General features: G+C 41.4%; 1 protein-coding gene across 1 annotated transcript; it reads left to right on the top strand.

Moving 5' to 3' along the window:
* Window positions 1-1981: 1981 nt before the first annotated feature.
* On the top strand, window positions 1982-25670 carry LOC115073373 (cytochrome P450 2F3-like). The gene is made up of 10 exons (XM_029571744.1): window positions 1982-2162; window positions 9960-10162; window positions 12453-12615; window positions 14552-14701; window positions 16472-16632; window positions 17083-17259; window positions 17708-17849; window positions 19905-20092; window positions 21112-21253; window positions 22500-25670. Exons 2-10 carry the CDS (start codon window positions 9983-9985, stop codon window positions 22679-22681), a joined length of 1485 nt encoding a protein of 494 aa, XP_029427604.1. The 5' UTR covers window positions 1982-2162; window positions 9960-9982; the 3' UTR covers window positions 22682-25670.

Here is a 25670-nt window from a genome sequence, read left to right as displayed (position 1 = left end):
TCCTAATAGGTCACCAACTCTAGTCCAAACCTAATAAAAGGAAGAACCCCTACTTCCTAAGAATACTGTATTTAACAGACATTAAGTTCCTGATACAGGCAAGACTGGCCAAATAGCCCCAAAAATTGAAAGGTAGATTTTAAAAGGGCCACACGTGTGCCCATAAAGTATCTTCTATTAAATAACCTATGCGCATAGGTTACAAATACTCTTCCTGTGCGCATGTCTGCAGCTGTTGGAAATAAGATGCTGGGCTCGACTGGCCATTGGTCTGACCCAACATGGCATTTGTTATGTTCTTATATACCAGTGTTACCCAAGTATAATATTAGCTTTCACTAGGGCTTTGTCACACAGGCTGGTTAACTCGAGGTCATCTCAAATCATTTTTAGAAGAGACATAAAGAGGTCTTAGTGGCCGGAAAGAAAGAGGGAAGATCACAGATTGAGGATGATCCATATCAACACATACTCATCACATAAGGACAGTCAATGGGATACAGAAATATAGTAAAATATTTTGTATGTAAGTGTGTGAGAGAGGGAAGGTTGTTGCCCATGCTATATCTGTTCCATGGTGGGCAGTGACATGTTTGTATGTGGGTCTTTTGTGAGTGTGTGTGTATGTGTGTATGTTGTTGCTTTGCTGTACTGTTTCAGTGGTTAGGTAGTGAAATTCAGTTTCCACTGCTGCCCGTACTGCAACTTTCACAAGATCTACAATCCACAAACAATTAAAAATAAAGAGTAACTCCCCTTTGCATCAGCCCCTATGAAGTAGAATCTACTCAAAACTGACTGACACTGTAAAATCATCAACAACTCAGAACTGCCCCAATACATCAGAAAAGTTCTCTTCCGAAGGGGCTGGACACATCTTTCTATTGTTTTTATTTTTCTGAGAATTGAAATGCATAAATCAACTAAGAACATCTTCTAGGAAACAGCCATCAACTTTATCCTTATCTTTAATGCAAATTTATAAATCACAGACAGTCAAAGGTACTAGGCGATGTGCAGATGAACATGTATATAGAGGGCTTAAATCAAATTTCTAAGTGCTGTGCAGCCCAGTATGATGGTTCCCAAAAAATAATAAAAAATTTGATGGCACTTAGTTTTAATGTTTAATTATTAAAAGAAAATAAATAGAGGATTTTTTGTTTGTTTGACTATTTGGATTTATCCTTGTGGTAACATGGCCAACTGGTATAGGAATCAGCCATAAGAACTAAGGAGGCAGATTCTGGCTGTTCCTTAGGTGCAGTTTATTTGCAGTGCACAAACCAAAAACAAACAACAGAGCAGCTCACCTTAACTTCAGGTAACTCACAATCCATAAACATAGCAGGTCTTAGAGTAAGGTGGGTCTCTTCCTGCTCCCTGGGGCCTCTTTAACCCTTCCAGGCCCTGAGCTCTTAAAGCTCTGGTGAGGGGCTTCACCCAGAATTCCCTGTGGGTCTGGATCTTATGGAGGACCGGGTGAGACAACAGTGCCCAGTCCCTTAGGGTAGTCTGAGGGAGTTTTCTATAGATCCCCTCACAATCCTCTTTTGGGACTATTGTTTGATTAATTTATTCATGTATAAATTAAGACATAAAATTAAATAAAACAATAAAACAAAGTAGTATTTCAGACAAACGGTAAACAAGTAAGGTAAGATTATAACTTTAAACAAGCTTCCCCTCCAAGCACTAACAAAAACAAGAAATCAGGGGAACTATTTGGAGATTTTGTATCTGATTTTCTCCACCTGTTGTGTTAACACCTGCATCAAAGCTGTACATGTGTCACCCCCAAGGAGTGGTTACTGTTGGTAGTGTGGTGACAGAGGCATTGAAGGGTAGGGTGGGTCAGAGAATTAGTGTTCCTCACCTCCCCCAGTGGGTGTTACATTTCTGACACTCCTTTCTGTTTAGGTGACAGAATGTTAAAAGGAGACATATGTAAGGTTTAAAGAGCTGCTTGATGCCACTGACAGGCAGGATAGCAAGGGAAATTCTCCCACTAGTTCCATTCAGGTTGCATACACGGATAGTTAGAAATCTAACTCAAGAGGGACTCTGACACAGCAATAGGACCAGTGTAGTCTAAAACTGGCTCAACCTCACTCACGACCTGCTCATCACTAGCAGATTAGAATATCTACCTGCCCTTACAGGTAAGGAATTGTGCCGTGATCGTCTAATAAAATAAGACCATGCTGCAGCGGGGCTCAGGGGCTTTTCTTTCTCACTTTCTTCTGAAGCTGTACACCTGTGTATTAAATAGTTTTCTCTTAAGCCATAACTGTTAAATGAATGTTAAATGCACAGAGTAACTTGTCCTGCTAATGTGTGGCTCATGGCGGTCGCTCAGGCACCATTTATAGGATAAATTCTATTGTGTGCTTTTTGGATCATGCGACGGGTATAAGTATGTGTGTGTGGGGAGGGGGTCAGTCCAGACCCTTGATTAGTGCCAGGTCTGTGAAGAAGTTATTTTTGCACAGGATTATGTGTGCAATTGCGCTGTTAGGCGGTGGCAGTGTAAAGCTGTGTTGGATAAATGAGACCAGCCTGGAGAGCATTTATTTGTAACAAACGGAGGGAATTCATTCAACCATAGGAAATCAGCAAAAACAAAGTAATGGTTGGAAAGTTAAGAAAGCGAATAGAAATATACACCAAGATATCGAATGTTCTTAAAGCAGTGTCAAACCAGGTACAAGCTGATAGATGTAATCATAAATCCCATTAGAAGATTTTTCTTAGGATGGCCACAAGCATGGAAATGCTCTAGCAGATGCCTGACATTTGTTTTTGGTTTTGTTTTTTTTATTGAAGTGGCAGGACATAAAATCCCCTCAATCTAATAAAATGTGACTAATGGGAAGATTTTTCTTTTGGTATCTCAGATGAAAATCTGAAAGTGAATTAGTGAGTTCCAGTCAGTAGACTTACCAAATATAGGGGCTGATGTAATAAGATCCATGGTGAAATTGGCACTGTTTTTCAGTGCATTATTTTTTTTTTTTAGCACTTGCATCAAAAGCAGACGCCTCCATGGGATGTAATGAGGGGATGGCATGCAAATAAGATACATGCAGAAAATTCATGCAAAACAAATATCTGCGCATGCTGAAGGCCCTATGCAATAAACCACACAGAAACCCACATTAATGTGATCTGTGATTAACTCTTGCTTGAAAGCCATTAAAAAGTAGTGAACTGAGTTAGTGGTTCGGGAGTGGAACTGACGGTGGGTAGAGCAATATCTAACCCCTTCAGGATCCGTCACCAACTGCATGGGAGCTATAATGGTGGATGCCAGTGAGCGGGGAAAATGCAGTAGAGATTTGGAAGGGGCTACAGAAGCATTCAGCATTACTGACATGTGCCTGTTCCCTCTCTGACCTCTCTTCTGGTTTTTGCCGCTTAATTTTTCAACTTCCAGAAAGGCGTTTAAAACTTAAGTCCTGCCCTGACCCAGGCACTAAAATGCCCTCTTAAAAAACCCCACACTAATGCCAGCACAGCTCTCTGCAATGGCCATGAATAGTTAATTGCCTTATTTGCATAGCATTAGCATGGACTCGCAGTAAACCTGCTGCAGCAAGATTTTAACACAATTGCATTAATATATACATGCATAAGATTAGCATTACAAAAACGCATGTAACACTACTCGCACAAACCCGCGGCACATCTACTGCAGCTTATCACATCGGCCCCATAATAATGTTGCCCAGTCCGTCCCAGATATAGGAATGTTGGAAGCAGAGGGGATGAGTCCTGATTAGGAAGTTTTGTAGTTGACCCTCATAGCAACTCCCTGCCGGTACTTTATGGTAGGTAAAACAGAGGGTGAATGGTGAATTTTCAAAATGGAGAAAGATCATTAGTGGAGTACCATAAGGACTGGTACTGGGATCTTTGCTCTTTAACATACTCATAAATGATCTGGAAAAGGGAATAACATATGAGATGATCAAATTTGCAGATGACACAAAACTATTCAAAGTTATTAGAACAGCAGTGGATTGCATGGTACTGCAGAAGCAGCATGATGGTAGGAGACTGAGCATCTGAAATTTAATGATGAAATTTAATGTAAAAAAGTGTTATAGATGCACATAGGGAAAAATAATCCCAACTACAGGGTACACGATGCTGGGTTCTGTATTGGGAGTCATCAACCCAGGAAAAGGACCTTGGAATTCCTGTGGACAATACCTTGAAATCCTTCTTAGAATGCAGTGGCGATCAAAAAAGCAAATAGAATACTAGGAAGTTCCAAAAAGGAATGGTGCAGCTGCACATTGAGTACCCTGCACAGTTCTGGTCGCCTCATCTCAAAAAAGACGTAGCAGAGCTAGAAATGGCACAGAAGAGGGCAACAAAAACGATAGATGAGATGGAACGGCTCTCCTATAGATGATAAACTACACAGGCTAAGGCTCTTCAGCTTGGAAAAGAGGTTGCTAAGAGGGGATATGATAAACATTTATCAAATCATGACTGGGTTGAATAAAGGACAGTTATTTACCCTTTCAAAAAATACTAGAACAAGGGCTCCCTCCATGAAACCCATAACCAGTTTTTGGGTACTTGCCAGGTTCTTATGGCCTGCATTGGCCACTGTTGGAAACAGGATGCTGGGCTTGATGGACCCTTGGTCTGACCCAGTATGGCATTTTCTTATGTTCTTATGTTCTTAAATTGTTGAAAGTACGTTTCCCATAGTCAAGTTGTGGAATCTATTGTCAAAGGACTTGGTGAAGTCAAATAGCACAGAGGGATTTAAAAGAGATTTAAGCAAGCTCCTAGAGAAAAAGTCCATAACACATTATTAGCCAGGTAGACTATTGCTATCCTTGAGAGTGAGTAACAGGAAATACATCTACTTTATGGGATCTATCAGGCACCAGCGACCTGGATTGGCCACTGTTGGACCAAGCATGCCGTTCTTATGTTCTTATGTACCTTTACTATGTTGTTTGGTTGAACCAAAAGTGCACTGAAGCCATTAAGAGGCATGATTCTGAATGGCTATATTTGGATGCACCCATATACCAGACAACACAAATTCTCAGTAAGTACTGTAAGGGCATGTAAAAAGAACTTTGAAAAAAGAGTCAAAGAAGGCATGAAACCATTAGAGGCAAATGGGAAAGATCCATGCAGTACACTAGGAGGATTTGAACCAATGGTACAGTCAGTCAGATCAGGATGGCAGATTGTCTATGTCATGTGTAACCAATCTGGATACCCAAGGCATTGAGTAAAGGCCGAAGCAATTGGAGAAAAGCAAAAACATTGCAAGACACCAAGAGTGGTAAAGTAGCAGAAGCTTTGGCACTAAAATCTCAAAGCATGAGTGCAGATCAAAGCAGCAAGAAGAGTGGCATCAACACTCCAGACATTGAGAAAGGTGAAAGGCATGGAAGCACAGTGGTAAACACCCCCAAATCACAGAGTGAGGTGAAAGCATGAAGAAGAGTGTCATCAAAACCCCAATGCACCAAAAGACACTAATAACAGAGGCGTTAAAATCCCATAGCACCAAGAAATGGGGCAAAGAGCACCAATAATATTGACATGAAGTCCCCATGTCACTGTGAGAGGGGTAAAACAGCACAAACAGTGCCATGAAGACTCCATGGTAACAAAAAAAAGGCAAAGAGCACCAACAATAGTGGCGTGAAGACACTGAGGCACCAAAAAAGGAGCAAAGGTGACCTATGATCACCCCAAGGAACCAAGAAAGGGACTAAGGGAACAAACAATGGCTTGAAAACTAGGAGAACCAAAAGAGGAGAAAAGGGCACCATTAACAATGGCATGAAGCCTAGAATGCAGAAAATGAAGGACAAAAGGCACCGTCAACAGTGGCATGAAGACCGCAAGGGACAATAGAAAGACAAAAGTAGCAAGTAAACTCCTTGGGCACCAAGAGAAGGGAAGAGCATCAGCAGCAGTTGTATGAAGACACTAAGGCCCCAAAAAGGGGGCAAAGGAGCACCTTCAAGAGAAGCATGAAGACTTTAAGGCACCAAAAGAGGGCAAAGGATGCCACCGATTGAGGTATGAAGATCCCCAGCACTTAACTAGGGTAAAGGAGCACCAGTAAAAGTGGAATGAAGACCTTAAGCCAGCAAAAGAGGGGCAAAAGACACCAACAACAGGGGCATGAAGACCCAAAAGCACCAATAAAAAAAAGAGAAAACACCCCAAGGGACAAAGAAAGGGGCAAAGGGTAACAACAACAGTGGCATGAAGGCTCCCAAGGCATTAAGGAGGGGGGGGGGGGGAACAGAACAAACTGTACTATGAAGATACCAAGGCATCAAAAGAATTGCAAAGGGCATCAATAACAGAGGCATGAAGACCCCAAGGCACAGAAAAGTGGCAAAAGTGGCACTTTAATAATCCATGACACCAAAAAAGGGGCACAGGGCACCAACCACAGTAGCATGAAGATCCCATGGCGCCATGAGAGGGGCAAAGCAGCACAAATAGTGGCATGAAGACACCAAGGCACCAAAATAGGGGCAAAGAGTACCTAAAATCATAGCATAAAGTCTCCAAGACACCAAAAAAAGGAGCAGAAGCAGCACAAAATCACCCTAAGGCACCAAGAGAGGGGTAAAGGGCACCAACAACAGCAGCATGAAGACTCCAAGGAATCCAGAGAGGGGAATGTGACAAAAATAGTGGCATGAACACCCAAAGATCCCTAGTTTGGCAGTTTCCTTTCCACAAGAAAAGGTCTGAACATTGTGCATCATTAATAATGCCCAAATCTTACGTAGTGAAGCAATATTGGTTTAGCTTAAATTTTGAAACACATGACATGAGAGGATCACTTGACTGAACAATTTTTTAAATATTTGTCACGTACACAAGATGGCGCTTCGTTCCCATTTGGTAACAATGGCCACATATGGTACTATGTTCCCATTTGGGAACAACACTGTTTTAATTATGAACTAATGACATTAAAATCATAGACTCAAGTATTTTAAGCAGTTTTGACGGAAAACTATCTAGTAACTACAGAAAACCATTTAATTAGCAGAGTTTGTTTGAACCAATGATCATTGGGTATGATACTGCTGTTCTCAATGAAGATGAAGCGGAACCCTGCACTTGGTGCACACCAGGCGGGAGTTTTTCTTGCACATCCTACATCTTCCTTGTTTCTCTGATGGAGTAAGGTGATGATTATAACCATCAAACCTCACATCGCTGACTGGTCTACTGGAAGGTCCAGATTTCGATGGTGTGCGATGTTCTGAACGCTGAAGCAGGGTGCGAACAATGTGCCGACGAAACTCCAGGTGATCAAATTTACCTCCTACTTCAACATGAAGACGCCAAGCTGCAACAACTGCCATGTTGATGCTGTTGACAAATAGAGGCCACCACCATTTCTTTGAACGAAACACTGGACGGTAGTTTGCCATAAATCTGTCCAGTATGTCCACTCCTCCCATATGGGTATTGTATAAGCTAATTACCGCTGGCTGTGGAAGGTCAACTGGACACTTTCTGGCTTTGCTCCACCTTCTTGCTTTTCCCAATGGTTCTATGTTGTTGTAGTTTGAAGCTACAATAACACACTGGTTGTCGTGCCATTTCACAGCCAAGACATGTCCGTCGCATACGGCATCAAAGCAGCCTCTCTCCTTCTTTTTCATTTGGCTTATCTCCATCAATGAGCACTGCTTCAACCTATTTTTGCGAACAGTTCCACTTTCTTGCTCCATTTAATACCATGTTTCTCTCCTTTTTTCTGAACAACTTTTCACCTTTTCTGCTGCCTCGAAGTTCCATCAGAGGAACCAATGGCTGCCGCATCCTTTAGTATAGCTATAGGTTCAGGCACTTCATTTGGCTGAGCCGAAGGCAGTAGATCATCTTCGTCAATCACTTCTTCATCAGACACATTATCAACTTTATTTGGAGGTAGCAACACTATGGGGTAGATTTTCAGACGAGCGCGAACAGCCTACTTTTGTTTGCGCTCCAGGCGCAAACAAAAGTACGCTGGATTTTAGTAGATACGCGCGGAGCCGCGCGTATCCACTAAAATCCTGGATCGGCGCGCGCAAGGCTATCGATTTTGTATAGCCTGCGCGCGCCGAGCCGCGCTACCGCCCCCCGTTCCCTCCAAGGCCGCTCCGAAATCGGAGCGGCCTTGGAGGGAACTTTCCTTTGCCCTCCCCTCACCTTCCCCTCCCTTCCCCTACCTAACCCACCCGCCCGGCCCTGTCTACATCCCCCCCTTACCTTTGTCGGGGGATTTACGCCTCCCGGAGGGAGACGTAAATCCCCGCGCGCCAGCGGGCCTGCTGCGCGCCGGGCCGCGACCTGGGGGCGGGTACGGAGGGCGCGGCCACGCCCCCGGGCCGTAGCCACGCCCCGTACCCGCCCCCAAAACGCTGCCGACACGCCCCCGGAACGCCGCGACGACCGGGCCCGCCCCCCGACACGCCCCCCTCCGAGAACCCCGGGACTTACGCGAGTCCCGGGGCTCTGCGCGCGCCGGGAGGCCTATGTAAAATAGGCTTCCCGGCGCGCAGGGCCCTGCTCGCCTAAATCCGCCCGGTTTTGGGCGGATTTAGGCGAGCAGGGCTCTGAAAATCTACCCCTATGTCTCTTATGTCATCACTTTCTACGGCTTCGTCAATAACATCGGCTAAACATTCATATTCTTCTAAGGATTCACCATCTTCACAACTTTGATACTCATCTAAAATGAATGTTAATGCTTCTGTACTGGAAAGTCGTTTCTTAGACATTCTGTAAAGATATAACAGCATACTGAATATTAAATCACTTAAATATAAGGATGTTCCCAAATGGGAACATAGTCACAGTTGTGCCCATTGTTCACATTTGGGAACATCACTGAATCAATGCAATTTACATATCTATAAACATTCTCAATTTTAAAATAAATAAAATCAAAATGATTACTAAACACTTTTGTATAGTTTTCCAGCAAAATTTGTAAAACATATTTTATTCTTACCTGCAGAGGAACTTTTTAACCAAAAACACACATGGCTGTTGTAAAAGGTCAACTTTCAAGATGGCTGCCGCAAACACAGAGTGACTAAATATACCTCAAATGATACCAACGGATGCAAAAACTGTTTAAAAACAAAGAATTAGAGTCAATATGGGAATATCTTATTTATCACAAAAATATTAATGTGAAATTTCAATGCTCCCAAATGTTGGCATTGGGCACTAAAGGGTTAAAACCTTTTAGGTATCTGAAGGTCTGTATCATATCTCTCCTGCATCTCCTCTTTTTTAGGGTATAAATATTTAGATCCTCTACAAGAGTCGCACCCCGGCCAACCTTATTTTGTATTTTAGAAATATCAGACCAATGTAAAACACTGATTTCAAAGAAGGAGTACTGCTGAGCTTCAGTGGATTCTATCAGATCTCCTTGTATTCAATGACTCATCCTCAGAGCTTACTGCTTCATATCATCTGTTGTAAGGCATAACTGATACATATAATATATTAATTATGCCCTCCATCTACTCCTGACCCTACCACCCCCACCCCAAATACCCAGCTCCAAAGCATCCTCATTCATACCGCATGCATACCACAGACAGACCATGCATCCCCCCCAACCTACACCCCCCCCCCCCTCGGAACCTCATTTAAGACCATATGGCCTTAATTTTTGTACCCTATACAGGTTGTGCCCTCTACCAGCCTTAATTTTTTCAACAGATAAATGTCATTCTGAATATTTGATCTTTTTTGGCAGTAACATATACCAACGTATAGGCACAAGGGGCTATGCAACAATGTTGCAACACTGCTGCAACTGGACCTGCTAGGCAATTTCACGCCCATGATGCAAATTAGTAATGGTTGCCACTATCCCAGCAAGGCATGCTAGTGTAACGAAAAACCTTTCTTTTCTCTTGATGTATGCATTCAAGACAAAAGGAAACACTTTCGCAGAATGGATGTGAGTGGGGGACTCCTCCTTTTCATGATAATCTGCATTTCTTGCCTAATGTTGTTTCGTCATGGAAAGAGCTGGAAGAAAGAAAGACAGCTGCCTCCAGGCCCAACACCCCTGCCACTGATAGGCAATCTCCTACAACTGAATATGAAAGATATGGTGAAATCGCTCAGCATGGTAAGTTGCAATCTTAGTTTGCTTCATTGCACTTGTAGGTCAACAAGACCCAGTCTGCTTTGAAACAGGAGTTGAAGAATTAAGGCTGCACTCCAAGTTCTTGGGTTTTTATTTCTTTATACAATATCACTTACTAGAATTTCTATTGCATTATCGCAATTTTATGTGGTGCTCCTTCCTAGTGTTTCCAAGTGATGTAGAATATGGCAATCTCATTGGTTAATTTGATCACATAGGCCTCTATATATTGAGTTGAGCAATTAGCAGTTAAGATAATCCCATTCAACTAAATATTAATATCCTATATAAAGTATGGGCGTGTACACAAACATTTTGGGTTTGCTTTGGTTTCCTGTCTTATTAGGTTCATTCAATCCATATCAGAAGCTCATTCATTTCATTCAAATTATTAGTTTCATTTATTTCTATTAAAGTTAATGTGGTAAGTATTTTCAACTCTTCACTTTGGGGTTTTCCATCCAAGTTTTATGAAACTTGCTGACAAGTGTCAACAGCAGAAGTAACAGCATGAACACCCCACGGCACCAAAAGACAGGCAAAGGGCATCAACAGTGGCATGAGTTGCCCAAGCCATCATGGGATGGGTAGAGTGGCATGAATAAGAGACACAAACACCTCAAGACATAGAGGTAGGGTATGGCAGCAAGCACAAAGGCATCAACATATCAAACCATGCTTGCTGACTACGTATACTAAGGGGGGATTGACATGCATAAATCCCTTTACTCATTTGAAAATCAATGTGGGGTGTATGTGTGTAAAAATATGCACAAAACAACATTTCATATACTCTTTTACATGCTGAGTAAATTGGCATTCCGTGGGCAGAGTTGGGGTGGAGAAAGGATTTCTGCATATATTTTCGATTTTCAGACATATGTGTGTGTAAATTCACATGCACAAAGTTACACCTGATTTTGAGCAGGTTTAATTTTAAGTGGGAATAGAACAGGGGTTCCGCTGACACTGCAAATTTTCAAAGAGGAGTAATACATCTGCATACTATAGCTGTGTGTCGGGGAGCATCCCCACAAAGGAGGTACAGGATTGCAGGACAGGACTGGAGCTGATCTTCTGCCTAACCAACCCTCTCCTCCACAGGCTGATCCTTCTGTAGAACATAAGGGCATGCTCTAGGAGCTGAGGTCAGGCACAGACGAGGCAGAGCAGGCTGGACGATGCAAGGAAAGCTGGATGAGGCAGGGCAGGCAGGAAGCTGAGGGCAGGTACAGGCAAGGGCTGGATACAGGGCACGGACTGGGGGTGGATACAGAGCATAGGGTAGGGAGCACAGGCTGTGGATTGGATACATAGTACAGGCTAAGGCTAGATGCAGAGACTGGTGGAGAACTGGATACAGGTACTGGTGGGCTTGGATACAGACAAGGCTGGGCCAAGGATAAAGGCAAGACCTGGGCTCAGACAAGGGCTGAAGTGGACTGGGCAGGACAATGACCAGACAAGGACAGGACTGAATTGGACAAGGACAGGACTGAACAAGGATAGGACTGATCAAGGACAGGACTAGACAGATCTAGATAGGTAATAGGAAATAAGAAAGTCCAACAGGGCACAAGTCTGACAAGGTAGTCCTAGTAGGCCTGGAGGCCACAAGATAAAACAGGAAAGCCCAGAAGGGCACAGAGCATGGCATGGAGACTTGAAAGGTTACAGAGCAAGGCCAGAAGGCCTGGAAGGGCCAAAAGCAAGGTAAGAGGCCTGAGTAGGTCACAAGGCAAGGCAGAATAGAGATATGTTCATGTAGGAACATTGTTAATCTACAATTTGGGCACCAAGAATAGTCTTTTAAATAAGAAGACAGAGTCTGAAATGCCTATGACCAGAACACATACTGACAGTCATCTGAAAATCTGTCTTGATAGCATAAGATATGTTTTTGTCTTGATTAACTTGGGATCAGTTTATCCCTTATCAGCAGCTGGCATCCATCTCTCATTAGCCCAACCATCTATGGCCTTCTGTACTCAGCAATTTCTGTTAGCTTTTCAGAAAAAAATTCCATCTACAAGAGACAACTTTCTTTCAATTATTACTCCAGGTCATCTCTTTACCTCTCCACGATATGATGTGCCATTGCTCTGGTCTGTGTAGGCCAAACCTTTTCTAAGTCTGCATGGACCTTATGGAATTCTTTGCATACAACACATGGGATTCAGACAAATACTTCCCCTTGACCGGAATCTGAAGACTGGTTCAAATGGGATATTCCCTGTAAAGTATATATAACTCATGTTCCTTGTTTTTACAGTTAAGCGAAAAGTATGGCTCAGTGTACACAATCTATCTGGGCAGCCAGCCATCGATAGTGCTGTATGGGTATAAAGCTGTGAAAGAGGCCCTCATTGATCAAGGAGATGAATTCAGTGGAAGAGGAGAATTCCCTGTGGTGTTTAGGTTCACCCAAGGAAACGGTGAGAGCATATCTTAAAAATGTGCTGCTGATCACTCAGCCACAGAGAACCAGGCATTTGTTTTGTAAGCCATATTTCTTGTCTGAACCTTGAGAAGAAGGTTGACCTCCATTGGGTTCTTCATGCTACATAGAACTTAAACATTTGCCAGTTTGGGGAAGGTTTATCTTCACACTGCACTCTATAAGAGTTCAAGCAGATTTTCAAAGGGAAACGCCACATGGGAGTTTACCTTCTGACATCTGTGGCCCAGCAGGAACTGTAGGCAAACTCCTTGCTGGGAAGTAGGTATGGGGAGTTAAAAATAAATTCCTCATTTGTATTTTTCCGGGGAGTTTACCAGTGGAAAACTCTTTGAAAACATTTTTAACAAAGTTCGGAACCAATGAAATTAGCTCGTTTTTTTTACATGTGGACTCTCATGCTCATCAGGGGCGTTTATTTAGAAAAGTATACTCATTTTTCCAAGGGTGCCTTTCATACAAATTCAGTTCTAAAGAGCAGCATCGAAAGGACAAGTTGCAGGTGTTGTATATGGAGGGGGGTGGGGGGGGGGGGAGTGAAAACAAGACAAAGGCCTACCATTTATGGTAGAAAGATATTCGGTCATCTGGATGTGTTGACAAAAAAAGTTTTTAAATTTTTTTTCCATTTTTCTCCGTTTTATTAGAGTATTTTTGTTTCATTTCATTTTAGTGCTCACTAATTTTTTTAGTGCATGCTAATTTCCATTTAGTGTGCACTATTATGATTTAGTGCATGCTATTTTGATTTAGTGTGCACTAATTAATTTAGTGCACAAAAAAATTAGTGTGCAGTAATTGGAATGAAATGAAAAAATGAATGTACAGCCCTACTCAGTCACTTGCATGCTTATGTTAAAACACAAGGCTCAGAAGCCCTTCGCCTTTTGGGAAGCCTAATTACATTTCAGGTTAATTGGAAAAACTTGCTTTACCAGTGGAAATGGGCTTCTAGAAAATTGCATTCTCTATATGTTGGGAAAAGTATGTGTGAAGGGCCTCTATCCTCCACTCCAACCAGTATAAATTGGTGCAGATAGTTTTTCCCTTTGAAAATTAGTTTAAAGTGTGCAATTAAAATGACTTGCAGACAGTTATAAAATTACCCACAAAATGTCTCATCCCTTTCACATGCTTTACTTTTCCAAATCATCAGCAAGGAAGAACAATCCCCTTGCTTTGTATATTCTGAAGCCCCAGTCTCCACTCCATTATTGCCAAGAAGGCCACAAAAGTAAAGTCCATGCTAAGAAGTAATCAGACTGCACTTTATTGATTAAAGTGTGGTTTTGTGGATCAACAAACGGTATTTGCAGCAAGGATTAATGGCATGGAACTCTATAGTTTAGCTCCTGCTTTCCCCGATGAACTAAGTGTGTGGCTACAATTTGACAATTTGTTGTCATGGCTAGGAGGAAATCTAGAATCATTTTCTACAATAAATGCATGTCCTATAGATTCTAGTCTGTCATGTATGTTTGTCTTGACTAGGCAGAAAGTTCCTTGAAGTATGGCCTAGCTCTTATATGGATCTATGCAATGCTATGTTTGTCTAGAAGCACTTTAGAAATGGTAAATAGTTGTAGTAGTAGTAGTAGCAGCACAGAGAACAGGCTATAAAGCAGGGTCATTGTTTATTTATTTATTTATTTGTCGAGTTTTATATATTCCGTCGTTCGGTTTCTCCATCACAACGGTTTACATGATTCGACTGGTAGAGAGATACAGATTATAACAACTGACCCTGACAAAAGTCAAGAATTTAACTTACATAAGATCGTGTTTAGAGTAGAAGTCATGGCCCGGGCCACTGTTTCAGACTGACACATTTCTTTTTCACAGTACCATGAATCAAGATCTGTGCATTTCCTTTCCATCACGTCTCATTCCATACTCCATCCTATCCCATCCAGGAATTGCCTTTACGAATGGTGAGAAATGGAAAAACCTTCGCCGGTTCGCTCTTCAGACCCTGAGGAACTTCGGGGTGGGGAAGAGAACTGTTGAACAGCGGATCCAAGAAGAAGCTTATTACCTTGTTCAAGAATTCAAGAAAACAAATGGTTGGTATTGCTTTCCTTGTAGATTTGATGGATCTGTGATTCTTCAATCTTTGTGCTTCCTTGTCACAAGAGTATAAGTCATATCCCAGCGGCTGTTTTAATGCCACATTTTTGTAATTTGTTGATTTTGATCTGAAAGCAACATGAATTGTAACAGCAGCCTAAAGATAGTGGGTAATATATAAACCGGCTAAAAGTACAAACACTTATGAGTTCATTTTCAAAGGCGTTATGTGTGTAAATATCTTGTATTCATATAAATGCTATTTTATAATCATCAAAAGTACAAATGCATTTTCACTTTCACATGTACATTTACCTGTCTAAAAAAAGGGGTGGTCCGGGGTGGAGGCAAGATATATAGGTGTAAGTTGTTATTTTATAAGAGATTTATGAGAATATATTAGGCAACTTGTTCGCACAATTTTACAACTGCTAATTAGCTAGTGCAATTGGTATCAGACTTGTCTATGGACTGCTATTTTTGGGTAGGAGGTCTGGGTAAACTGGTGGAGTTCAGGGTGAAGTAGTAGGAGGGTCTTGGTGAACTGGAACTGAACTGGATGAACTGGTGGCAGTATCGGCAAACTGGTGATTTCAAGTATGTGTGCCTATTTTGAAATATACCTGCCTCTGCATGGAAATCAGGGTTTTACCCCTGCAAGTTGTATTGTTTTCATGCATTAAACATACACACATGTTTACGAAATAGGTAGTTAACGTATATGCTTTCAATGCATTGCAAATATTCACATTTAGTGAAACATACTGGAGTGGATATACGCATATTTTATAATCTACATGCAGATTATAAAATACAATAGTAGGTCTTCACGTACCCATATAGGGGGCCATGTGGAGATTTTAGTCAGAGCTTTCGGTGCTTGATAGATACCATGCAGAGATGATAGACAGATATGATAAATTAGATAGGTCTTAATGTTAGCTAGGGTCAAGCTAGGGTGAGATAGCATAGTACAAAAGTTCATCTTTGTGAGACTTTCCTCACTCCAAATGATGTCAAATCTTCACCAAGGTGTACTGTGCTTTTTGTACATCTCACTCTACATGCAAAACTGTCCCCTAAACCACCACCATCAGATGGCCCTCCCAATAGAGATTTAAATAGGTGCACACAGTGAGGCCTTCCCCAGAGATTCTTTCTCTCTCCCAGCCCAATTGATCTGTGCGATAATACCTTATGAACAATAACACGTGCATTAACGCCATAACACATTTTGATGAATGACCCAGATGGTTAGAACTGTATCAATTAATGCATCCTGGCACTAGGACTGCACAACAATTTATGTCTTTTAGACCTTTTCGTCATGCCTGCACAGTTGTAATCATTGATCATATAGCATTACAAAAACAAAGTAGAGACTATCACTTGTCCAGTCTATTTTCTTAAAGAATTTTTTGTTGCAAATAAAAGAAGCCCAAGATAAGATATGAAAAAGAAGCAAAGATAAGTACATTTAATGTTTAGTTATTCTTTTATTTGCAACATAAAAATTATTTTAAGAAATAAGACTTGACAAGTTAAGTGATGGACTCTACTGTGTAATGATATATGACTGATGATTACAACTGTGTAGTCACTAAGACATAATAAGCTGTGCAGTCCTAGTGCCAGGATATGATGATTGTCAAGCATTAATTGATGCAATTCTATTAATCTGACTTTATGCATAAGAATTCCTTTAATCAAATTAATGGTAATAGCCTGCAAAAAAAAAAAGTCACTTTTCTGTTTTTTGTTTACAGAGAAACCATTTGATCCGACCTTTGTCATGAGTAAAGCCGTCTCCAATGTCATCTGCTCTGTTGTCTTTGGAAACCGCTTTGATTACCAAGATAAAAGCTTTCTGGCCTTGCTCAGCCTGATCAATGAAAACTTCCAGCTCATGAGCAGTGTTTGGGGAACGGTGAGTACCAAAGGAGGCGGGCCTAATGAATTTTGACATTCTGATTTATGAAAACCTTTGCTGAAGGATCCAATGCAAAATTGTTCATCTGGGTCAAGATGCATTACAGCATCAACATAATATCTTGAAGATGTTTTGTTATTGGTTATTGACCTGTAGCTACGCAATTTAAAGGGCTGACAAAATTTACCATAATATGTATCCCATACATTTGATTGCTCAGTGCCATAGCAATGCAGTCAGTTTCCATGCCAAGTGCTTTAAAAACTCATAACAAATGCTCAGCAAGCTTTGTCCCTCAAAGGTTCCCCAAACCATATGTTTCACAAGAGTGAATACAGGGTAAAAAGGAGGTTACAAATATGAGCCATGCTCACAAACTATTAATGAAAGAAACCAATTTGCCTGTATGATAAGATAAAAGAGAAGATTCTTTTTTCTGCCTTGCAGTTATACAATATTTTCCCAAATCTCATGTACTACCTGCCTGGACCTCACAACAAAATCTTTTCAAACTTTGAGAAGCTGAAGCTTTTTGTTCTGGAAAGAATCAAGATGCACGATGAGCTGTTTGATGCCAACTGTCCCAGGGACTTCATTGACTGTTTCCTGACCAAGATGAAGCAGGTAGGATTTAGAAAGATGATCTGATGACAGAGTAGTACTTTTCTGGTGTGAAGTCTCTAAAAGTCTCAAGGAACCCAAATCCTTCACTGGCCGAAATGGAGCGATGCCACGTGACATGACATCTTGAAGGATGGCAATAAGTGTGGCTTTAGAACTCTTTAATCGGCATCGAATAAATGGAATGTCTAAACATGACTGGAAAAAAAACCCCTTTCCTAATTCACATATTTACTTAATTAATGCTTGCAGTTCACGGACTTTGCGCCATGACAGGGAGCTTGCATTTTGGCCCCTCATTGAATCAATGACCTTAAACTAGCTCCCTGGAGGGACATGGCCCATCCCACCCCACCCCACCCTCACAGAAGGTTCCCATGAAACAAATTGGATGGCAGAGTCCTTTCCTGTGCTTTTGGAGTTCACTTTGCATCTGTTAACTGTCTTCCAGGAGGAAAAAAACCCCCAAAGCTCATTTCATACTGAGACTCTGGTAATGACTACACACAACTTGTTTTTTGGTGGAACCGAGACCGTTAGCACAACCTTGCGATATGGATTCCTGATTCTGATGAAATATCCAGAAATACAAGGTGACATTAAACAACATGCAACATAGGTGCCAAGCAACAGTTCCCCTGTTTATGTGCTCGGAATCATTAATGAAATAATTGCAAGCCACGGAAAGTACTTATTCTAGTTATTAAATTCTACCCTGTCAATACATTCATAATCCATTCATCTAGCAATTTGGAGGGGGAGGAGGCTCATACATCCTTGTGTATCCTTGCCCCCTTCAGCATGAGACTGCATCACCTACCCCTCATGTGAAATATATTATAGTTACCTGCTGGTAGGGACGTGCATTTATTTTATTTGTGACTTATCCGGCTAAGTGGTGGCAGCTGAATATCCAGCTATAATCAACGATCACCACTTAGTCACATAAGTATTTATCCAGCTAAGCAGTCAGGTAAGTGGTGGGTGGGATGTGGACAGATCACGGAAAAGTTATTTGGTTAACTTAGCCAGATAAGTGCCGATATTCGGACTTATCAATAGCATATCTAAAGTCAGCTTGAGAAGACTTATACAGCTAACTAGTGATTTTTTACGCCAATATTCAGCGGCATAGTCGTGCTGCTGAATACCCTTTACAAGTTAGCTAGATTATTTTTATCTGGCTGACTTACTTATCTGGATATATATTGTAGTATTGACCACTGAGTTACTTGAGAAGAGTTTAGTTAAATGTTTTTTTTTGCATCTAAAGAATTGTCATAAACAATAGCTATATAAGTAGAAAAGCCAAGACAAATAAAATTTGGGTGTATGATCTTTTTAAGTACTGGAGACTGTACCAGTTTTTACACCTCATTGCATGGTAGCCTGCACTCCCTCTCTCTGCTCTGTGGAACCCCCTCCCCCCCCCCCAACAAACACACACTCCCCAGATAATTAGCAGCAGGCTAATGCAGCAGGAACAATCACAAGGACCCATACTATTGTAATCACTTTACTCTGCACATGTCAAAATGGAAGACGGTAACCACTGCCAAAAATATATGCTGGTTGCCTATGGAATTTTCAAATACACGAGTTAAGCATCTAAGTAGACATGGTCAAAGATAGACCTCCAAGGAAGTGACCAGTTTTAGAGCTGTGGCCTTGCAATTGGACATATTTAGTTAACTTTCAATATGTTAGATATCTTCAGAGCTGCCTTTAATTTAATCCATCAACAATTTTGACATCAATCTCTGATTAATGGAGTTCTAGATACAGTATTTTGGACCCGATTTAATACAGGTTATATTGTGCCATTCTGAGCCCGATATTTCAGCACTACTTAGCTGGATAAGTAGTGACTTATCCAGCTAAGTGGCAGCTGCTGAATATCTGGCTATGTTCAGCGGCTGCCACATAGCTGGATAAGTCATCTGTGGGTGGATTGTGGCAGTGCTCCTTATCTGGTGAACTTAGCCAGATAAGCAGAGATATTTGTACTTGGTTAAGATAATCAGATAAGTTAGACCTTCCATGAGTAGGTTTAAGTTATCTAAATATAACTTATCTGGCTAAGTAGCACCAAATATAAGTTTTATTCGGCTAACACTCTTAGCTGTTTTGAATATCTAACCCTTCTGTGTCTGTGGGAAAAAGCATATTGAGTTAAGCTCATACAGGCTGATTTTCAGTGGAGGTTTGGCTCCTAACCTAGGCACTTCAGTTTTAGGTGCCTGCAATTCAGCAAAATTTCAGCTGAAATTAAGCACCTACATTTTTGACTGAAATTTATCTAACTTAGGGGCTCAGACCTGAGGTGCCTAGTTTTAGGTCTGCTATTCAATCTCCAAAAATGTGATGTTCAGTTAACCATGTAGCACTTCCCTTGGCCACTTTTTAGTTGCCTACATTTTGTCGCTCAGGCCCAGTCAGTTTTCAAAGATGCAAAATTAGGTGGCTTAACTCTCAAAGTTAGGCACCTAAGCACTTTGAAAATCACCCTCCCTGGGTTTTACCTTGGATTTTATTTACATAAATTTAGTTTCCTAAAAATAACACTAAATCATGCAAATGATTCCTCATTGAACCCCCCCCCCCTCCCCCCTTTGTGGGTTTATATCTGGCAACTCTTTCCTTTACAGCAAAGGTTCATGAGGAGATCGAGCGAGTCATTGGCCGAAACCGTTGTCCATCAATTGAGGACCGGAGTAGAATGCCATACTCTGATGCCGTGATCCATGAAGTGCAGCGCTTCGCTGACATCATTCCGATGAGCCTGCCCCATCGTGTGATACGAGACACACAGTTCCAAGGATACACACTCCCTATGGTACCGTCATAAATCTCAGTTTCCTCCTTGTGTTATTCAGGGTGACTGGCTGCCTGACCAAATGGCTAACGGGGATGAGTGCTAGATATGTCAAACAGCACTATAGAAATGTTTAGTAGTTTATTTTATCCTTTGATAATGAGAATTTGTAGTTCATCATCTTCGTTAAAACATTCACTACTAATATTAGGGTCCAATATTCAGCCACTGTCTGGCTGCCCAAGGGGTTCATTTATCAAAGTGCTATATAGCATTTTCCAATGTGAAAATGCCTTTTAACGCATGCGAAAACACCATAACGCGTGGTACGATGCAAATTAGGAGGAGTTTGGGGCAGGATTTCTGGCCAAGTGGATTTTAACTACACCTTTTTCATTTACGTTAAGCTGTGCGATATGGCTTTATTGCACTTTGTGATGTTTTCGCAAATAGCGTTTTCAGTATTTTAAGCTGCTGGGGAGGGAGGGAGGGAGGGAGAGAGAGAGAGAGACTAGCTCGCTCTCTCTCTCTCTCTCTCTCTCTCTCTCTCCCTCCCTCTATAAAGGCCCTCTATAGGAAGCCCACCTAGCTATTCGAGGTGAGGTTTAGGTATTAGTGTAGGGGTTAGGGGCCACTTTGACATGCAGAGTGCGACGTACGAACAGAACAGTGCACTATTATGAAGATTTGATGGCCTTCGGAGTGAGGAAACTCACCCAAAGATGAGATTTGTGCAATGTTCTCTCAACCTAGCTTGATGGACTCTCTACCAGGTAACATCAAGCCAAAAGCAACCTATGCCACAACTGATATTTTTATTTCTATGTCTTGTAGAGCATAAAAGGAAGAGCCAGGTTCTTGTGGCCTGGTTTTTGGCCTCTGTTGGAAACAGGATGCTGGGCTTGATGGACCCTTGGTGTGTCCCAGCATGGCAATTTCTTATGTTCTTATGTTCTTACAATGTGGCACATTGTGCATGGAACATATCTAAAGATAACCAAGCTGAACACTCATCTATTCTGCTTTTCTTTCTCCCCTAGGGCACGAATATAATTCCTGTATTGACCTCTGTACATTATGATCCAACACAATACAAAAATCCAAATGTTTTTGATCCCCAAAACTTTTTGGATGACAAAGTTTGCCTTAAGAAAAAGGATGCCTTCATGCCATTTTCCTCAGGTGAGGCCTGAATAAGATTAGGGCAAATATAAGCCAAAAAACAGGTGCAAAAAACTATAAATGAGTTTGCTTGCATGGTTTTCGAATATTATGGCCAAGGATTAAATATAATGCTTTTGCAAGGGAATAAAAAGGTTCTGCAGAAAATCAATGCTCACCAGGCCTACCAATTGGACTTAGGTTTAATTTCCAGCTCAGGTTTTCTACTTCCTGGGTAATCCGGGACTTGGAATATTGTGCAGGAATTGTTCACAGCCCTTGTGGGGAGAGAAATCATAGCTGTTATGCAGTGATGACACCTAATGGCCAGATTTAGGGTTCATGATTCTGACAGGAGCTATGTTACATGGCACCCAATCAAGGACCGCCACGTAGTGACTCAGCTAAATGAGTTGGGAGGGGATATATAATATAGGAAAAATATCCTAGAGTAGTTGGGAATGAAGATTCATGATGCCAGAACTCACCCCTCCATTCTGACTGAGCTAGAAATGCAAAGGAGCAGAAAGAAACTGCTGGGTCAAAAGGTCAGGCTCAATAGAGGTTAACAGATCCATATTCAAAGATCCCCCCCCCCCCCAAGAGCAGTTAAGTTACCCAAATAACGTTCTCCAGTTAACTTTAGCTGGATATTAAGCAGCAATTATTCAGGTGAAAGTACCACTGAATATACCTGAATGAAGTTAGCTGGATAAAGTTATTTGAGTAAGTTTAAGATGGTGATTTGTCCGAGCAAAGTAACCCAGGAAAACTTGTCTAGGTAGTTCTGAAAATCAGCACTGAGTGTTTGGACCATGTGAAACCCCGCCCTAGGAATGCCCCCAGCACCCAGTTCTTTTTATCTGAGTAAAATTTGTGCTGGCAATGATTTTCCTGGAAAAAATTTAGCCAAGTTGCAGGGGAAAAAATTCAAACCTCAGGATTTTTCCAACTAATTCCAAATGTTAGCAGACAAATCCTTTGAATATTCAGCACTAAGGATTCTTTATGGAAAAATTCCAGAGAGTATGATATCCAGATTTAGCGAATCAAGTTTCTGCTTTTTAGAAGCTACTCAGTGTAGATTGAGACATGAAAGCCTACCAGCTGGCCTTGTTGATAGGCCTGATTTCCAATGAGAGAAGCAACACGGTGTGCTGGCATGAAAAGGTCCAAAAGAACAGGAATGACCCATAATCTCCTTAGACAGCCACGGAAAAGTCTGTAGCATATCCTGAGTCTCTGAAATGCTTGTTGTCGCTTTTAGGGAAGCGGATCTGCCTCGGAGAAAGCCTGGCCCGGATGGAGCTCTTCCTATACTTTACCACCATCCTGCAGAACTTCCAGCTGAAGCCCCTGGTCAGCCCGGAGAAAATCGACCTCACCCCACAGTGTTCTGGCTTGGGGAATGTCCCACGCCCATACCAGTTTTGTGTGCTTGCTCGCTGAAGGCACAGAAGCTCCAGTGCTCCACCATTGGTATCAGCAGCTGCTCGTACCCAGGCCGTCGCATTCCTTTCCATGCTATTGCATTCATTGTACAGCGGGTGACATAGGAACACCCGGGCAGAGCCATTTTAAAAGCCATTTACTCAGGTAAATAGGCGTTCACCTGGGTGAATTGGCTTGATTGGAATTTGCCTTCCTATTATCCTACTAGAAGTTATTATGGGCTTCAACTTTTAGTTGCGTCAAAGGGAGGCATTCCCAGCTGCTGGAAGAGTGAGATAAGGGGAAAAAAAGTAAATAAATAAATCAACAGCACGCGTAGCTTTGATTTTCATATGTTCTGGATTGGGCGTAATGTAAAACTTTATAAATAAATAAATACCTTTTTTTGGGGAGGGAGGGGGAGGGCAGCCATTTTCTGCCCACATAAATTGCATTTTGAAAAGTCCATGGGTACTTTGACCCCACACATCTTGAAGGCAATTTTCTAAGGGAAATATAGTTTCCCTTTGAAAATGAGCTAAATAGTATTTCTTATTGTACGGGGGGAATATTAATTAATTAAGCCTTTCTTATGTAACAATCAGATGGGATATTTTTATCCTAGCTTTTGATCCTTTTGGGGTTTGCTCAAGGTCGCACACAGAAAGTCAGGGATAGAGCTGGGGTTTAGACCTGAAGCAGATAGATAAAGGGATTCACCCCAAGGTCACACATAGACAGTCAGTCGATAGTAGAGCCGGGAACTGGAACCGAAACGCAGAAAGATAAAGTGGCTCACCCCAAGGTCTTACACAAAGCACTAAAATTAAGACGGGGGATTAGGAATGAAACAAGTCCACACAGAAGGGCAGTCTAGAACTGCCACGCCAGAGGCTTCTCAGTCACAATTCAATGATCTGAACCCTCTAGATTACTCCTCCTGCATTTTACTTCAGAGACATTAATTGTTTATTTACTGCCTCTTATGAATCCAGTCTCATGTTTGTCCATTTGTATTACAGACCTAAAACACTTCAATGGAGAACCAATATATTGAAATTAATGCACAGTGAGGTTCCTATTCAGCTACTGGGTGACTTGGCTAGTTAATGAATAAATTCTAATTTAGCAAATATATTTAGCAGCACAGCCCTGCCGCTAAATATATCCAGCTATCCAATTAACCTTAGGTGAGATCTAAGGGCTGACCCGAGTTAGCCAAATAAGTTATCTGGTTAACTTTTAAAATTGGAGTCAGCCAGATAACTTATCCAGCTAACTCAAACTCCTCACAGTTATGACCCTAGAATGCCCCTTAAATATTCAGCTAAATTCTAGCCCAGCTAACTTATTATCCAGTTAGAATTTAGCCAGATAAATGCCTTCATCTTCATTTAGCTGGATAATTTCAGTTATCTATGTAAATAGCTTTTAAATATCAACCTCACTATTTTTATCTTTTGAAATAAATGTCAGTCATGGCTCATGGGGGGTCATTGATTCAAGGTGAAACTTCATTTTCAATTGTGAATGTGTACAGTTCTGGAGACCACATCTTCAAAAGAATATAAATCAGTTGGATTCGGTCCATAGAGTGGATAGTATTCTAAACTGATGAGTGTGGCCTTTGTTCTAAAGCATATTTTAAGATCTAAACATATATACCCTTGAGGAAGGGTGGGCTAGAGGAGACATAATAGAGACATTTAAATACCTCCAAGATTTCCATGCACAGGAAGTGAGCCTCTTTCAAAGGAAAGGAGGTTCTAGAATGAGAGATTACGAGATAAGGGTGAACGTGAGCAGACTCAGGAGTAATCTGTTTCTTTACAAAGAGGGTAGTGAATGCATGGAAGTACCTCCCTGTAGATGTGGTGGAAGCAAGGACACTATCTGAATTGAAGAAAGAATGGGATAAACACGGAGAATCTCCAAGGGAGTGGTAGGGATTATAAAGCTGAATAGTTGATAATGATAAACTAGATAGGCTTTATGGTCTTTATCTGCCATCATGTTTCTTACCCTCCAACAGTCTCAACAAAAACTATTATGGGACCAATTTCAAGATTCTACGGGTAGGTGCAAAGTTGGTGGGTACTTTTCCTAGTGGACTCTGCACTATTTCTCAGAGAGAAAGCACGCATGTACTTTCCCTTTTGAAACCTGCCTAGGGAAAAAGTAACCACAGAAATTCACAACTGCTATTTCTGCAAATACTTTTGTCCTGAAAAACAATGTGCATAATTTGGAAAATGCAAAACTACACATGTCGTTGCCTCCTCTAACCTAGCCCTGCCTCTGATCCCAGCTATTTTTTAGAAGCATTGCAGCCCACCCAAAGTTTGTTTTGTGTCATTTTCTTGCTTTGTTCAATTTTCTATTTAGTGCACTCTATTTGCAAATAGCAATTTAAAAATTGCCTTCCTCATCATTGGTATGTAATATTGAGGAAGTAAACAGGAGAAATGTAAAATGCCTTGGAAACCCTACTACTTTAGTCCTGCTAATGAGATGAACCCAAGACTGATAAACTTTGCTCTTGAAGAGCCTTAACCGTAGGTAAAGCAGAACAACAAATCCATGCATGCAAAGGGGTAAAACCAGGAATTCATCTTTCTGAACTACCAAAAGAAAGCTAGCTGCTTGCCCTAGCCATGACTAAAAATGAGGATGGTGTTGGGAACATCAACTCCTAGAAGGGTAAAAGGGAAGGAAGGTTTCTATGTATGTCTGCGTGTATTGAACTAATGCACAATTATGTAAAATAAGAGAATGTTAAAATGTTTCCCTCTTTCTCTGTTTCGCACTTACTGCTTGCGATTGGACAAGGGGATTGAGCTTATGCCTTAAGACACCCTGTTTCTCTCTCTTTCACCCCGTTTGTTGCCTTAGTTTCACTTCTGATTTGCCCAGCATTTGTACTGCAGCTTCTAAAGAGACTAGGCACTCTTGTTTTGCACAGATGTTTTGTTTCCTCAAATAAATAGTAAATGGTTTTTGGACATTA

Source organism: Rhinatrema bivittatum, chromosome 11, assembly GCF_901001135.1.
Source record: "Rhinatrema bivittatum chromosome 11, aRhiBiv1.1, whole genome shotgun sequence".
NCBI classification, from domain to species: domain Eukaryota; kingdom Metazoa; phylum Chordata; class Amphibia; order Gymnophiona; family Rhinatrematidae; genus Rhinatrema; species Rhinatrema bivittatum.
Note: the sequence above shows the minus strand (reverse complement) of the source record. Positions and strands in the feature narration are given on the sequence as shown.